General features: G+C 35.6%; 1 protein-coding gene and 1 pseudogene across 3 annotated transcripts in view; both read right to left on the bottom strand.

Annotated features, from left to right (window-relative positions):
- The window catches only part of EFR3A (EFR3 homolog A), a 168,384-nt gene that overhangs the window by 65,218 nt on the left and 85,113 nt on the right, over positions 1 to 18,053 (bottom strand). For all 3 annotated transcript variants that reach the window (XM_069081054.1, XM_069081052.1, XM_069081053.1), the window contains 2 exons: positions 8,965 to 9,043; positions 6,857 to 6,992 (listed from right to left, as the gene is read on the bottom strand). In XM_069081054.1, the coding sequence (XP_068937155.1) occupies positions 6,857 to 6,992; positions 8,965 to 9,043 (215 nt within the window). The remainder of the gene's footprint in view (positions 1 to 6,856; positions 6,993 to 8,964; positions 9,044 to 18,053) is intronic.
- LOC138155774 (protein-L-histidine N-pros-methyltransferase pseudogene) lies at positions 10,253 to 16,713 on the bottom strand (annotated as a pseudogene).

An 18,053-nucleotide genomic window follows, 5' to 3' on the forward strand; every position in this document is an offset into this window, starting at 1 on the left:
AATGAGAATACATATAAGACACACAAAATACATACAAAGTAAAATTTTTAAAAACTCAAGAGAGGGGCAGCTAGGTGAAGTAGTGAATACAGCTCCTGCCCTGGAGTCAGGAGGATATGAGTTCAAATCCGACCTCAGAGACTTAACAAAAACTAGCTGTGTGACCTTGGGCAAGTCATTTAACCCCAATTGCCCTGCCTTCCCCTCCTCCAAAAAGCAAAAAATGTAACAAAACCAAAAAAAAAAACCTTCAAGAGGGTTTGAAATATCACATTTAGTGGTATTTCAAAGGAAACTAGGGATTTTAAGATGCAGAGGTAAAGAGAGTGCATTCTGGATTTCATGAACAGTCTGTACAAATTTAACAGAAGATGAGATGAAATAGTATATGTAAGTAAGGAACAGCAAAGTCAGTTTCGGCTAAAAAGGTAGATTGAAGCCAAGTTGTCCAAGGCTTTATTGGAAAAACTGGAGGTTTTCTCACCTACAAGATTGATTGCCTTGTGACCTTGGCCAAGTCAACTTATCCTCTCCGAGTTTCTAGTTTCTTCATCAGCAAAATAAGGGGATGAACACAGATGAAGTCCTTTCTAGTTCTAATAAATTTACAATCCAAGGAGGGGCGGAGCCAAGATGGCAGAGTAGAAGCACCACCTTCCCGTGGCTCGGGCTTCCACCCTCCCCAATCCATGTAAAAAGGGGACTCTAAACAAACTTTGGAGCTGCAGAGCCCACAAAATGACACAGAGAAGCTAACCTCCTGCTGAGGACAGCCCAGCAGGCCGGCAGGAATCGGCCAGCGCAATGCTCTGGGAGCCGAGCCCAGCACCACGCCGAGGCTTTAGCCCCAGGGCGGGCCTGACCAGCTGCCTGCCAGAGGGACTCCAGATCAGCAGCAGCTGTGGCCATTTCCAGATTTATCAATACATAGATGCGAAGGACAAGGTGAGAGGCCAGTGCAGTCTGGACTTTGGGACCCAGTAAGTGGGAGTGCGTGGCTTTTACCCCCAGGGCGAGAAACCGCTGAGACGCCAGCACAGCCTGCCAGTGCCACCTAGCGGCTTCAGCTCCTGGCCTACAGAGTGAGTGTAGGGGGACCAAGCACCAGTCTGAGGGGTAATCGCTCTTGCTTTAACCTTCTTGGATCTGGATTGCAGTCTAGGGTGGAGGTCCTGAGGTGTGAGTCCAGCTTGCCAGAGCGTGTGGAGACCTCAGAGAGGGCACCCATCTAATACCTCCGGCAGCTGAGAAAACCCCAGCGTTTGGGACGAAAACTCCCCTGTCTGGTGGCAGAGTCCTACTATGGCAAAAAGCCCAAAAGTCAAATAATTGAGTGGCAAAATGAGCAGGCAAAGGAAACAAAGCAGACAGAAGATTCCAACATTACGCTCCTATTTTGGGGATAAGAAGGAGCAAGGCATGGAACAGGAGGAAAACAGTGAAGTCAGAACTCCTGCACCAAAAGCTTCAAAGGAAAATACAAGCTGGTTACAGGCCATAGAGGACCTTAAGAAGCAGATAAGAGAAATGGAGGAAAAACTTGGAAGAGAAATGAGAACAATGCAAGAAAATTATGAAATGAGAGTCAACAACCTGACTGAGGAAAATAATACCTTAAAAAACAGACTGACTCAAATGGCAAAAGAGGCTCAAAAAGGCAATGAGGAGAAGAATGCCTTAAAAAGTCGAATTTGCCAGATGGAAAAAGAATCTCAAAAGCTCACTGAGGAGAATCATTGCTTCAGAATTAGATTGGAGCAAATGGAAGCTAATGACTTTATGAGAAATCAAGATGCTGTTAAACAGATCCAAACAAACGAAAGAACAGAAGGCAATGTGAAACATCGCATGGGAAATATCACTCACCTGGAAAATAGATTCAGGAGAGAGAATTTAAAAATCATTGAACTACCTGAAAGCCATGATCAAAGTAAGAACCTAGAAATCATCCTCCAGGAAGTTCTCAAAGAAAACTGCCCTGATGTTTTAGTACCAGAGGGCAAAATAGAGATTGAAAGAATCCACCAATCACCTCCTGAAAAAGATCCCAAAAAAGAAAACTCCTAGGAATATTATAGCCAGGTTCCAGAATTCCCACATTAAGGAGAGAATATTGCAAGCAGCCAGGATGAAACAATTTGAATATGGTGGAAACACAATCAAGATAACCTAGGATCTGGAAGCTTCTACACTGAGGGATAGAAGGGCTTGGAATATGATATTCCAGAGGTCAAAGGAGCTGGGATTAAAACCTAGAATCACCTACCCAGCAAAACTGAGTATCATGTTTCAGGGGAAAATATGATCATTCAGTGGAATAGAGGACTTTCAAGCATTCTCGATGAAAAACCCAGAGTTGAATAGAAAATTTGACATCCAGATACAAGAAGCAAGAGAAGCATTGCGAAGGTAAACAGGGAAAAGGAATCATAAGGAACTTATCAAAGTTGAACTATTAACATTCCTACATGGAAAAACAATAATTGTAACTAATGAAACTTTTCTCAGTATGAAAATAGTTGAAGGGAATAGAAATATATATATATATGTCTATATATGAGGGTATATGGGCATATGAATACATATGTGAATGTGTATATATATGTTTACAGATATACATAGAGGGCATAGGACCAATTTAACAGGAAGGGATGATACTTAAAAGGTGAAATTAAGAAGTGAAAGAAGAATATAATGAGAGGAGATGGGGAGAGACAGATTGGGGTAAACTATCTCATACAGAAGAGGCAAGGGGAAATGGTTACAATGGAGGGGAAGAATAGGAAGGCAAAAGGGAATGGGTCAACCTTATTCCCACTGAATTTGGCTTGAGGAGGGAATGAAATACACACTAAATAGGGTATCTCACTCCCCAGGAGAGTGGGGGGGAAGGAGATGAGAGGGGGAATGATGGAAGAGAGGGCAGGCTGGGGGGGAGGGAAGTTGGAAGAACCCACTTTTCAAATTCGACGAGATCAAAGTAGAGAATAGAACAAGTGGGAGGTGGGATAGGAGGGAGGGAAATATAGTCAGTCTTTTACAATATATCTACTATGTTACTGTTTTGCATTAGCCACACATGTATATATATACTGAACTATATATATACACTGAACTACTGAACCTATACTGAACTGCTTATCTTCCCAGTAAGGGTGGGTGACAAGGAAGGATGGGAATGAATCTGGAATTCAAAGTTTTAAAATTATATATATATATATACACACTATTATTAATACTATTTTACATATAATTGGGAAATAAGATATAAAGGCATTGAGGCATAGAGATCCACTGGAAAAGTCGAAAGGTGTATGGGAGAAAATATGGGAGAGAGCAGATTGGAGGAGGGGATATCCCGTGGGACGGCTATTTTGGGGCAGTGGGTAGGGGAAAAACGGGGACAAAATTTGTAACTCAAAATCTGGCGGAAACAAATGATGTAAATCAGAAGTTAATAAAGCATTTTTTTAAAAAGTATCTTTATACTTATACTCTCTAGGATTTTTACCATAAATGAGTGCTGTGTTTTTCTACATCCTCTGAAATACTATATATGGTGTGGGATGTTTTGGCTTTTAATGATTATATTGATGGTTTTCCTAAAATTGAACCATCTTTGCCTTCCTGGTATAAATCCAACTTGCCAAAATGAATGATTTCTTAGATGGATCACTGTAATCTGACAGGATATTATTTTAAAGAAAAAAAAAGTTACAGATCAATTATTGATATTAATAATGACAGTTATATATAAATATACATAATTTATATATAAATATAAGCAGCTTATAGTTCTCCTGTGTATTATCCTTCTCCGTTTTAGATATTAGTACTACATAGTAACAGTGATATCCTCCTTGGATTTTGAGAATTATATGTATTATTATTCCTTAAAGTATGACAGAATTCATCAGGTCCAGGAGATTTTGCTTTAGTAGTTCCTTTAAAGATAGGTCTCTGTTCAGTTTTTTTATTTTAGATATTTTGCATTTTTGGAAGTAATTTATTGCTTTAATGATCAATTTTGTTACCATGTAATTGTATATAAAGTTCTAACTTATTATATTATTATACTGTTACTTTTTATTTTTTCTGGCTTTGTCATGATTTCATTTTGTTTATTTTCTATTTAGCTGATATGATTTTTTGCCTTTTAATTAATTTGCTAAAGGTTTATTAATCTTATTGGTCTTTTCAAAGAATCAGCTTTTAATTATATCATTTCTATAGTCTTTTTGGCTTCTGGTTTATTTATTTTTCCTCTGATTTTTAAATTGTTCCTCTTTTATGCTTATTCTAGGATGATATGCTGACCTTCTAAATTTAAGATGCATCTTCATCTTTTTTTCTTTTTCATTAATATATATTTGTACAGATAGCATTTTTCTCCTGAGGCCTGCTTTAGCTGCATCCCAGAAATTCTGGTATGTTGTTTCATCATTAGCATTTTCTTTTACATAATTATTGTTTCTATGACTTGCCCAACGTCACACAGCTAGTTTGTGTTAAGTGTCTGAGGTCAGATCTGAACTCAGGTACTCCTGACTCCAGAGCTGGTGCTCCATTCACTGTGCCTCCTAGCCACCCCTATGATTTATTTTTTGACCAGTTCAGTATTTAGGATTTCATCGTTAAGTCTCCATTTGAGTCTGTGTCTTTATTTGTAGTCTCTGAACAGATTACTATTTATGAACTATAAAGGATATATTTACTATTTTTTGTCCTTTTCACATTTATTTGTATTATCTCTGTGCATGATCAATTGCTATAAAAGTTGCACATATCAATGAGAAATACTTATGTTGTTTAGCAGTCTCACTTAAAAGATAACATAGGGGCTTTAGTCCTAGTTTCTTCAGAAATTTGTTCAGTTCCATTTTCCCTTTTACCTTTATTACTTGTCTAAAATTGATTATGGGCACTGAAATCTCTTACCATGGTCGTATCATCCACATCTTCCTGTAGTACAGATTATGTTTCTTTTATAAATTTATATGCTAAGGCATTTAGAGTAAAATTTAAGAATACTTCAAAGAGGGGCGGCCAGGTAACACAGCGAGTAAGAGCACTGGCTCCAGTGTCAGGATGACCTGGGGATCGAATCCCAGGCTCAGACACTTAGCACCCACCCAGAAACACCTGGCCATGTAACCTTGAGCAAGTTACTTAACCCCAATTGCTTAGGGGCAGCCAGGTGGCTCAGCGAGTAAGAGCACCGGCTCCAGTGTTTAGATGACCTGGGGATCAAATCTGGGCTCAGATACTCAGCACCACACCCAGAAATAACTGGCCGAGTAATCTTGAGCAAGTTACTTAACCCCGATTGCTTTAAAAAAAAAAAAAGAATACTTCAAAGGACCAAGCTGTATCAATACATGTAGTGATTTTTTTAAAACTGATAAGGTGAAGAAAATAGACAGGATGAAAATTTTTTTCAATGTATTTCTGTTAACAGGGATGTTTAAGAAGCAAATAATTTCTTTCTAGAAGTTTCAAATACCTCTTTTTTATTAATTCCCATTTTTTTTCACTAATAGTTAGGCTCTGATTTGCAAGGTAGGTCACTCTGGGTTACATCTTGAGCCCTTTGCTCTTTGGAACATGTTATTCCATTCCCTCCAGTTTCTGGTGGATGCAGAAGAGTCTCGTGTTATTCAAATGTCCTTTCCTTTATGTTCAAAGATTTTTCTCCTGGTCCCTTGGAAAACTTGTTTGTCAGCGGAAGTGTTAAGTTTAACCATTTTATTTCTTGGAATTTGCAACACGGGATTTTTCTGGAGATGATTCAACTGTCACTTTGTTTTCTATGTTCAAAACTTCTGAGTAGTCTTGTATTATTTATAACATTATGGTGTTAAATTTTTTTTTTACTTCTGTTCTGCTGGGAGGTTATAATCTTTAAGTTATCTCTATGCACCCTGTCTTCAATAAAAATGCTTTGCTTGTATGGAGATGACGGTTTCATTTAATGTTACTGCCTTTTGTGTCTCTTTTTACAGATTTTTGTTCACTTCTGTGCATTTGCATTCCCAGTGAGTTATACTAATTTTGTTTCTTTGGCAAGACTTGCTACTATGGATTGAAATTTTTTGTCCCGACAATTTTTCTATCGTGCAGGCTACAAATTCTGCTTTCCAAATTACTTTTCTTTCAAACCATTTAGAAACATTTTGCTGTTTCCAATATTCTCTTGGAATATGCAGTTCTCTGCCTCATAATTAATTTTCCTACATCTTGCAATATTTATTCACAGATGCCTGAGCTCCCTGAACATGTCCTAACCTTTTGTATCTTATTTCTCCTCATACCAAATTTTCTCTCCCAGACTGTTATTTCCAATAATTCTTGACTACTTTCTAAAGCCCAGACCTGGTGTTGTCTTTTCCATGAAGTGTTCTCTAATTTTCTCCTACTATTTCTGCCCCCTAATAAAGTGTGATTTCCATCTTCTAAATTTAATAGCAATTATTTGTAGCTCCACGTTCCATTCTGATACCTTTTGTTCTACATTATAAGTTCAGAGAGGGATGGGACTCTCTTCTTTCCATATTGCCTAGCAAAGTGTTCTATATAATAGGTGCTTAATAGCCATTGAATTAATCAATAAAGTTTTACTAGAAATAAAAAATGAATGACTAGTTAAATTTTCTATTAAAAATGTGTGTTATCCACATGTGTGTATGTATGTGTATGTATAGACAAAGAACTCCAAGCATAACAACTTATATTAAACCATTCAAGATAAAAATAATGCATTATGATCTTCTCAGGAAACTTTTTACATGCTTCTAATCCAACAAAAATACTCATTAAACATAAGAATACACTAAATATTTCCTTTAATATTACTTACCTATAGATCCTTTAGCAGCAATGGCAACTGCTTCTAAAAGAACCTGGATAATTCCTGCTCGAACACGCGGAGAATCTTTTTTCCGAGCATCAAGATGTCCTAGGGTCTCTTGGATCACATGGTGAGAATACTGTGCCTAATAAAGATGAAAAAATGCCTGACATGTAAATGACAATTCTCTCTCATCCTTTAAAAACTATTTTACCTTATCAAGGGAATCTATTACAAATTTTCAATTTAAACAGTTTTCTACTTTCTACATTCAAGAAAAGGTGAATAAATTTAGCACATGGAATGTTGAAATTATGCTCATTACGTTGATTATATTTGCCTCTAAAATACAATTAAGTTTGATGTGTCAATATTATTCAAATACTGTCTGCCTTTTAAGGAAAGTGAATAATATATCAAATATAGTAGAGAAAGACTATGGTTTGGGGAAATTAAAACTGTATTTAAGAATTCACATCATATGAAAGGCTATATGGCATAGTTGATAACATGCTAGACTTGAAGTCAGAAAGAGCTAGGTAGGAATTCCATTTCTAGCATTTAAGCAGTATGACCCTGGACGACTCATCTAATCTAAACCTCAGTTCCTCAAGTGTAAAATGGGAATATTAACTGTAGTACCTATACTTCAGAGGTTAAATGGAGGATCATATAAACATAAAATATTATGTAACTGTCAATTATTGTTATACTACACAAAGACAGACAATATACCATTTTAAAAAGTGAATGTAACAGACAAAAAGCAGCATGATACCGTGAAATGGGCATAGGATTTGTAGTCAGAGGACATGTAGTACAGGACTAAAGTCTATACATCTTTTTTAAAAGATAATTAGTACAATATTTAGTCATCCATATTAAGTTTAGGGTAAGAGTTATCCAATGATATGTGAAATTGTTATGACATGTCTGTCAAAAGAGTATATACTTAAAAAGAACCTGGAAGATCATTTTGCTATGAATAGGAGTTGGTTGGAAAAAGAAAAAAAATTGCTTGAATGTTTGACTTTTTCTGCCAGAGCTGCCAGGGTTCAATTCCAGAAATATTTTTAAGCCCCTACTGGAGCAGAGAACAATGACAATATTCTTTCTCTAAAAGGAGCTTACACTTTTATCCAAACGTTTTATTATCCTGACAAGTGTTCGTTAATTCTCTACTCCCAACATGATAATGAAGACAACTGACATTTATATAGGGTCTTTAAGGTTTGAGAAGATCTTTATCCAATATTACCTCCTTTAATCCTCACACTGTGTCAAGTATGTATGAAAAGTATCATCTCTTTTTGAAAGATCTACAAAGGTGACATACCCTAAAACACAGTTGGCAAATGATAGCTTCCAGCACTGCTGGGCTTAGCTGAGTCCATTCAAGTGTCTACTGAAGTATGCTAGCTCACATAATGACTTATGTAAATGAGGAGTCGATTGTATGTGTGTCTATTGTTTTAATCAATTAGAACTTTGAATCTGCAAAGGAGGTACCTCTCTGAATCCTGTTTCCTACTACACTGAGTTTGAGCATGACCTCCTACAAACTCAGCCACATACACATGCACATTTATGCACACATGTGTTTGCAAACATTTAATTATATATGCACAGTCACCCATCTCTTCAAAGAGAGGGAAAAGACGAATTCTTTTATCTTTTCTTTGGGGCCAATGCTTTTTTTTTCTCTTTTTTCTTTGTTATAGAGGATTGCTCTCTGAAGAGGGAAGGAGGGATACATTAGGAAATACGGGTGATGTAAAAGTGAAAGATATGAACAAAAATTCATTTTAAAAAGAAATGCTATGGAGTTGTAAAAAAGTTTATCTTACAAATCAAGGACATGATTCCCATATTTCCCAACTTTGTGGTAGCTTTCCCCCCCAATAAGTGGACTGAAGTTTGATAAGTGATTATGAAAAATAAAGCAAAAGTTAGAGATCAACTGACTATAATAATCAATGTCCTACACAAGGTGTTCCAAAAGTCTTAAGAGTAATTTTTAGCTACACTATGTTGAGTCTGCTTTACTGAAGATTTAGATGAGATTTACTTCAAAACCAATGTTACTTGATTATTATAATAAAGTAATTAAACCTTACCTGGATAGAATACATTATAATTTTAAAGCAGTGTACTGCAAATTCATTGGGATCCCAGAGGTTATGATTATCTAAATGTCTGTAAGCAAAAGAAAAAACTCAATTCAGTATGATCAAATCTCACAAATTTCAATACTTTTTTCTTTGATGAAGAATAAAAAGTGGCCAAAGTATAGTAAAAACTTCATTTATTGACAATCAACCTTTAAGAAAAAGGCAAGTAACAACAACCAAAGGAAAGAAAGCCCACATCCCTTCTCTACTGCCCTCCTCCACCTCTACATTCAAATAAAAACATTACAATTTAAAAGAAAAAAGCTTAACTTCCCAAAAAATTCACTTATGTGGAAAATGCAATCCCCCAACGTGCTATATTTAACACCACGCTATTGTAAAATTCAACATATTTAGCCTTTTTTAGAAACTGTTACACAGCACAGGATATTCAATAATAACGCTGGCATTCCCAATACAAATAATTCCTACATTTCACATACAAACTAAAATGTTACTTTCAAAAATGAGAAAGCTGTGCAAATTAACTCAAAGAAAATCTATGTTATATAGTCTTATATTTCAATTTGTCTATTACAAAGAAAACCAACACATGCAAAGGCTACCAAGGTTATTTTTAATGCAATGACTCTCATTTACTTAAAAAAAGAGACAACTGATATAGTCGCAAGAGAGAAAGAATGGAAGCTTTCCTAATATGGAATGATACTGAAAAAGACCATTCTTATTTTGACAAGCTAGATACTAGACACACATAAAACTAGAAATAATAAGATATAAAGCAGAAGAAGTAAGAAGAAGAAGAACTGGCAAAAAGGAGGCAATATTATTAATCCATAAATGGAATGACACAAGTCAGTAACAAAAGGGGTAATATATTGAGCAAAGGATTAAAAAAATTCCACAAAAGGGGGCGGCTAGGTGGTGCAGTGAATAGAGTATTGGCCCTGGAGTCAGGAGGACCTGAGTTCAAATCCGGCCTCAGACACTTAAAACAAAAAAACTAGCCATGTGACCTTGGGCAAGTCACTTAACCCCAATTTCCCTAAAAAAAAAAAATAGGCAAAAAAATCCACCAATCATAATTTCTGGATATTTTTGAGAACAAAAAAACAAAAAGAGAACAAACATTTAAAAGGAAAAACTCTGTTAGATATAGAAAACTTAAAATATTGCCAATTTCCTTAAAAATAAAGACCTAAAGACATTCATTTTGGCTTCTAAAGGAGAAAGTAATGGAAGATAAATGTGAGAATAGAGAAAAACATGAGCTGAATAAGAAGGTAATCATATTGGGGACTAAGAGGTGCTTAGACTTGTGAAGCAGATCAGAGGTTGAATTTGGAGAAGAGAAATTAAGGAAAATTTGAAGGAAAACAGTCTTAGATATTAGTACAGATTCTATTTGTGCTTTGAAAGAGGAAAAAAACAAGGACAATTAGGGAATCTATAGAAGAATTAAGGGGGATATGAAAGAACTAAGAACTAAGGAAGCTTAAGCAGGACAGGGAATAAAACTGTAGAGGAAAACAAAAGTGAATTGGCAAAACAAAACAAGGTAACTTAACTGGAAAAAATTGGGACAGTAAAGAAATCTGATAGAATAAGTTGGTATATATAGTAAAATGATGAAACAGAAGGTTGGCTGGGTAGTGTTATGGAGTTGAGAGAAAGAAAGGAAGTTTAGTGGAGTAGTCAAATCATTAAGAAGTGATAATTGGTTATAAAAGTTTTAACTAGTTATTTAGTATTGAGATGAAAACATGATTAATTCAAGGGGAAAAAAAGATGAAAATTTCACATAGCATAAGGAGAACAGGTGAAAGCATGCAGTTACTTACACCCAAGTGTGACATCGCTTCACACTCCAAGATGATAAAGTAAATAAATTATAATGAAATGGTTATAATATCAAATTTTTTAAAAAATCACAGATTTCCAGGTTAAGAACTTTTGTCCTGGAGAGAAATTACAACCAAAGAAATTATTTAAGATTATGTTACTTAGTCCTCATTTAGGATGGAATTCTTTCTTCAAATGTCCTTTACTAATTATAGTTCCTGATGTACTATATAATTGGTTTAAAATTTGTTAAAATATTTCTACTTTTCTGAATCTGAGTTTGATTTTTTAAAATACCCTAGCACATGTTAATTTTGATAAAGATTTCACAAAAAGTTGGGAAATACCTGTTTTCCTTTCAATTCCCATTCATTTCAATCATTAGACATCTCTCAAAGTTTATTTTTTTAAAAATTCTACTCAGGTCCTTAAGTAGTTTCTTTTTATGTTTTTGTTAGATCTGTGTAGGTCTGAAAAATTCACCGAAGTCCACAACTAGCAGAGTTTTAAAAGACACTTCTCCCTGAAATTCATGCCCTGTTTCCTTTAAATACTTAGGTGACAGGCAGTTCAATGCATGTGTATTGATGGTTAACTTTATTATCTATGAAACAATTAAAGAAACAAGCATAAAAGTTTACCTGTTTATCTCTTTCAATAATGTCTACCTTTGCAGTGGCATGGCAGGGGATAATTAATTTTTACACTTGCTTTTGTGAATTCAGAAAAAAATTCTGTTCTGACCCCACATTTTAACTATGTCAAAACTGTTTTTCTAAAAATTAAAATTTTGCATTCTGCTTTCTAAATCCATGGTATTGTTATCTTTTACTTAATGGATAAGTTCATGTCATTCACATTCATGGTTATCATTACTGATTTTGTTTTTCTATCATATATTCTTATTATTTTAAAATTTATTTTGAACAAATACAAAACAAGAAAAGAAAAAAAATTGCTATGTACACAGCAGAACATAAGAAAGAATTCAATATAAACAATATATTTCCATTTCAAGAAAACATACATAATAAATACTACACATTGCTTTCAAAGTTGACCGGGTTGGTTTTTTTTTGCTTATATCTAGGTTTTCTTTTGTTCTCTGTTATGCACCTTTTACTTTATTTTTTCCCCTCCCCTACAGAAGGCTACAATTAAACATGGATATATACATATATATATATACACATACATATATGCATAGATATCTATAAAGACACACAAATATATACATATGTAAGATCGTAATATGTTTATTTTCCCTCCTCATCTGTTTCTCTGAAAGTGGATAGCATCTTCCTACATAAGTCCATGTTTTTCTAAATCAACCAGCTCTTCATTTCCTACACCTGAGAAATATTCCAACCCAATCACATCCTATCTGAGAGGTTATCTATGACAGATTTTCCCTCAAATTTTCTGCATTCCTTCTATTCTTGGCTGAATAGGTTTTATTTATACAAGAAAATATTAATTTAAAATCATCAAAATTATCCATTTTATACTTCAACATTGCTCTCACCTTAGAATATAGTTTAAGGTCAGAATCTGCTTCTTTTATATTGTTTTTTCTCCTGGTTCTTTAAAATTCCAGACCTTTTGATCTTGCAAATGAACTTTATTTTTTTCTAACTCAGTAAGATAATTTTTTAGTAATTCAATTAGTATAGCAGTTAACAGTTTAGTTATATAAAATCATCATTTTTTTTGCTATACTGGTTTTACCTACTCATGAATAAATATTACATCAATTATTTTACTTTACTTGTATAAAAAGTGTATTATGTTTATATTCATATAGTTCTTGTACAGCTATTTTAAGCAGGTAAAAATCTCAGTTATGTTCTACTGTCTAGTTATTTTTAATGGTCTAAAACAATATTGAATAACACTGCTGACACAACTTTAAATTACTTTTTTCTTATTGCTTCCAATATTTTCCCCTTAACCTGGGAGCTTTGAAACTTGGCTATGATATTCCTGGAAGTTTTTCTATTGGGATCTCTTTCAAGTGGTGATCAATGTATTTTTTTCTATTTCTGCTTTGCCTTCCTGTTCTAGAGCTTCAAGGCAATTTTCCTTGATAATTTCTTGTAATATTCTATCAAGATTCTTTTTGAAAATTGTAATCTTACACTATTTCTCCTTGATCTGTTCTACAGATCACTTGCTTTTCTGATGAGATGTTTCACATTCTCTTTTATTTTTTCCATTCTTTTGATTTTATTATTCTTTGGTTTCTTAGAATGTCAGTAGCTTCCTTTTTTTTTTGGAGGGCAATTGGGGTTAAGTGACTTGCCCAAGGTCACACGGCTAGTTTTTTGTGTTAAGTGTCTGAGGCCAGATTTGAACTCAGGTCCTCCTGACTTCAGGATCGGTGATCTATTCACTAGCCACCCCTATCAGTGGCTTCCTTTTGCCCAATTCAAATTTCAGGGAATTATTTTCTTCCTTAAATTTTTTATTTTCTATTTCAAGTTGGCTGAATTTCTTTTCACAATTTTCTTGTTTTCCTTACTCTTTTTTCCCCTAATTTTGCCTCAAACTCTCTGATTTTTAAATCCTTTTAAAGTTGTTCTAAGACCTGTTTCTGTGCTTGGGACCATTTGATGTCTTTCACTGAAAAGGAAATAACTTTTTTTTTAGTTCCATTATCTTCTTCTGAATATGAATATCCTTATAGTTGCTATCTATGGTTGGGTTTTTTTTCCTTTGCTTATCATTTATTTTTTTTAACAGTTATTAGTGTAATCAAGTTCCAGTCCCAAGGAATGGGGATATGCCTTAAGCCTCAGGTCCTCTTTACTGTTATATTCTGAGGTCTGGTCAATTTTGGGCCTTACCTTCCACACCTAAGCCACAGGTAGGGCCACCAGTCACTCTGCGGTCCCTCTAGTGGCTGCAAACTTCAGCTGTCCTCTGCCCTGGAACTGAAACTAGGGACTCCTCTTCTGCAAGTACCCACAGTCAGCAGGGTCCCTGGCCCTCTCCTATTGCCTTCACCAGGTATGTGCTAGCTCCTTCTCCCTGGCTTCCGCAGCCTGGGACAAATCTTGTCAACACAGCTGTACTTGGTGTCCCTTCACCATCCTTCAATCTTCTCCTACTCAAAGTGGCAGGGCAAGGAGGAACCAGTACATACCCAGTAAGTACAGAAGCAGCAGGGCAGAAAGCCCCTGGCTGTGGGTACTTACAGGAGATTGGAGGTTTGGCTTTGGTTCCAGGCCAGAGGGAAGAACTGAAGATCTGGGGCAAGAGGCACCACCCCCGTACCCCAGGATTAGAGATGACTACAAAAATTAAGCTATTACCAAAACAAAACAAAACACAAAACAAACCACAGTTGCACAGGCAAAGGAGGAAGAATCCAACCATAGAGAGTTACTATGGGAATAAAGATCAGGGTTCATCTTCAGAGGAGGATACTGAAATAAAGAAACTCCCAAAGAGTAATGTCAAATGGTCACCTGTCCAAAATAATTCACAGAAGATTTTAAAAAATTCTTTAAAAACTGAATGACAGAGATGGAGGAAAAGCTAAAAGAAAAAAATTTTAAATAAGAATTAAAAAAACAAGGAAAGTCAATTAAAAAGGGAGATACAGAATCTTAAGGAAGAAAATGACACCTTGAAAGTTAGAATTGGGCAAGTGACATCAGCAAAATTATAAAAGATAAAAATATGAAAGACAAAAAATATAAAAGATTAAAAGATTAAACAAAATATTTAAAATGAAAAAATACAAGAGAAAGTAAAACATTTTATAAGAAAAACAACAGATTTGGAGAACAGATCAATAAGAGGAAACAAAAATAAGTAGACTGAAAGTTATGATCAAAAAAAAGAATATTGATAATATAATTGATACATAATACAATAAAATTGTCCTGAAGCATTAGAATAAGGAGGGAAAGCAGAAATGGAAAAAAATCCATTGATCACCACTTAAAAGAAACCTATGAGGAAAACTCATAGGAATATCATAGTCAAATCCCCAGCTCAAGGATAAGATATTAAAAGCAACAAGAATAAAATAATTTTTTTTCATCTCAAGAAAAGGTTTATTAGCATGATTAAAAAATATTTTTTAAAGAATGAGTCAGAGAGAAAGTAATTTCTTAACATGGAAGATTATCAGTTGCAGCACTATAAACAATGTTTGGAACTGAATAGAAAGTTTTATCACCGGTCTTCACTTGATTTAGAACAATCCATTCGCTGGTTGTATGAAATTGTAACTATTTCTGTGTCTGGATATGAGTCCCTATGGCAGTTAAGTATAAAAAATATCTATCATCATGGTTGGATTGTGAACTGAACTGTTGGAATTAAGAACTGGTAAAAATTATTCTCAAATGAAGAGTCTTAAAAAAAAAAAATCCACAACTGTCCTTTTAAACACACTACAAAGAAATACATTAGTATTTGGCCTTAAAATTCTTATATGAGGGGGGGCCAGGTAGCACAGCGAGTAAGAGCACCGGCTCCAGTGTCAGAACGACCTGAAGATCGAATCCCGGGCTCAGACACTTAGCACCCACCCAGAAACACCTGGCCGTGTAACCTTGAGCAAGTTACTTAACCCCAATTGCTTAGGGGCGGCCAGGTGGCTCAGCGAGTAAGAGCACCGGCTCCAGTGTTGGGACGACCTGGAGATCGAATCCCGGGCTCAGACACTCAGCACCACACCCAGAAATAACTGGCCGTGTAACCTTGAGCAAGTTACTTAACCCTGATTGCTTAACAAAAAAAAAAAAATTCTTATATGATATTTAGAATGCCAATCCCCAAACTCCCTCCCTTTACATCATCATTAAATCAAACACCTCTTCCAGAGGCTACTCCTTGGGTTTGACTCTGGAGACTTTTTTTACTTCGTGTTTATTCTGAATTGAGAATGAAGACAGCATCATTTAAATACACAGTAGTCATTATACATATCACCTTCACATAAGCACAGCAGCCTGGTGAAAGCTTAAAAAACAAAACCAGCTTTTCTGAAACTTCAGGCAGACTGTTCACCTGTTCTTCTCAGTTCTGTCCTTTAATTTCCAAAATTTCAGAGAGCTTTTCCCATTTGCCTCCATTTCCCACATATGGATGAAAAGGCAGAACCAATGCAAGGATGACCCTGCCCCTAGCTGGCTCCAGTATATGCTTCTAATATCTTTTAATAAAGTCAGTGGCTGATCACAACGATCAAGCAGGTTCAAGCAGCTGATAACATCATACTGGAATCCTGTGTTTTGCCATTCATTTATGCCAAGCACTCTGTATTTCTTTTTCTGAAGCTGCCATATCATAGTTTCAGATAAATCAGTGGCATAGATTTCTTCAAAATGAGGGCTCATGATGTTAGCAATTTCTCCATCTCCAGCACCTAAATCTAGAGTCTATGAGTTTTCCAATCTGGATTTATTTTAAGCAATCTCTGGAACTGATCTGGTAAAAAAAACAAGCATTGAGCCCCTTCCTAGCAACCCACTGATCGATGTTATAGACATAAATAGGCTAATAACAGATGACACAAAAGAGTGATACAGTTGAATAAACAGCCTGATTTCACAATGCTGCTGTTTAAGATCTGTGTTCCTTGATCAAGGTAACTCTGGACAAAGACAGGAGGAAGTGATTCACATAATCGCTCTCTGTTGCACATATACCACAGGTGGGTGTCCTTTCTGCTCCATGGCATCTGGCTCTCCAGGGCCACCTCTCATGTTCATGTAGAGGGAGAAGGCAAGGGGACTCTGCAGGGAATAGCCAGTGCCCATCCACATCCTCCTCACCAGCCAGAGAGAGACCAGGGTGAAGCCCAACGAGCCCAGGAAGAGTCTCATGGGGGGAAGCCAGGGTTGGGGTGACTCCATGGCTCAGCCCCACTGAGAAGAAGGTGAGGAGAAAAAGGTGCTGCTGCCGCTGCCTCCACAGAAACTCTCTCCATCGTGCCCAACTTACCCATCCAAACCCTCTGACGTTCTGGTGGGGGGATGGGGGAGGAGAAGCGGTCAGAGAACACACCAGCCCACTTCCCCCTCAATCTTCTCTTTCCCCTCATCCCCATACCCTTTCTTTCCTCAAGAATAAAACAATCTAAATATGATGGTGCCACAATTAGAATCACACAAGACCTAGAAGCAGAGACATTAAAGAACCGCAGGTCTTGGAACACTATATATGGAAAAGACCTGGGGATGTGGCCAAAATTCTCATACCCAGCAAAGTTAAGCATAATCCTGAATGAAAAAAAAAAGACATCTGATCAATGTTCAGACTTGCAAAACTTTGTTTAAAAAAAAAAAAACAACCTGAACTTAATATAAAATAAGAGGTAGAAGAAAAATTGAAAAAAAAAGAATCGAGTGATGTAAGAGAATCAATAAAAAAGAGTCAACAATTTAGTAAAGGAAGCATAAAAAAGAAAAAAGAAGTACAAAAATCTACTGAAGAAAACTACTTAATTAAAACTGGCCAAATGAAAAGAAAGTACAAATGTTCACTGAAAAAAAATTCCTTAAAAATTAGAATTGAGCAAGTTGAAGCTAACGACTCAATGACACTTAAAGAAAAATAAAACAAAATCAAAGCAATAGAAAAAAAAATAGAAGAAAATGTCAAATTTCTCACTGGAAAAAGGATTGATGTGGGAAATAGATGAAGGAAAGAATTATTAGATGACCTGAAACCCATGATTAGAAAAAGACCCTAGACATCATCTTGTGAAAAATTATCAAAGAAAACTGCCCTAATATTTTAGAACTAAAAGAGAAATTGAAAGAATCCACCAATCACCTCCTGAAAGAGATCCCAAAATGAAAACTCTTAGGAATATAATAGCCAAATTCTAGAGCTCCCAGATGAAGGAGAAAATATTCCTAGCAACAGGAAGTAACAATTCAAATATTGTGGAGTCACAGTCAAGATTACATAGGATTTAACAGCTTCTACATTAAAGGATTGGAAAGGCGTGGAATATGATATTCTGGAAAGCAAAAGAATTAGTATTATAATCAAGAATCACCTACTTAGCAAAACTGAGTATAATTTTTCAGGGGAAAAAATGGACATTCAATGAAAACAGAGGACCTTCAAGCATTCCTGATGACAAGGCCAGAGACTAGTAAAAAAAATCTGATCTTCAAATACGAGATTCAAGGGAAACATAAAAAGAGAAAACAAAAGGAATTCAATAATGTTAAAATGTTTACATTCCTACATGAGAAGACGAT

The sequence above is a fragment of the Petaurus breviceps genome, unplaced genomic scaffold (assembly GCF_028583685.1).
Source record: "Petaurus breviceps papuanus isolate PSGF00001 unplaced genomic scaffold, PetGlider_PUasm1.0 98, whole genome shotgun sequence".
Taxonomy (NCBI): domain Eukaryota; kingdom Metazoa; phylum Chordata; class Mammalia; order Diprotodontia; family Petauridae; genus Petaurus; species Petaurus breviceps.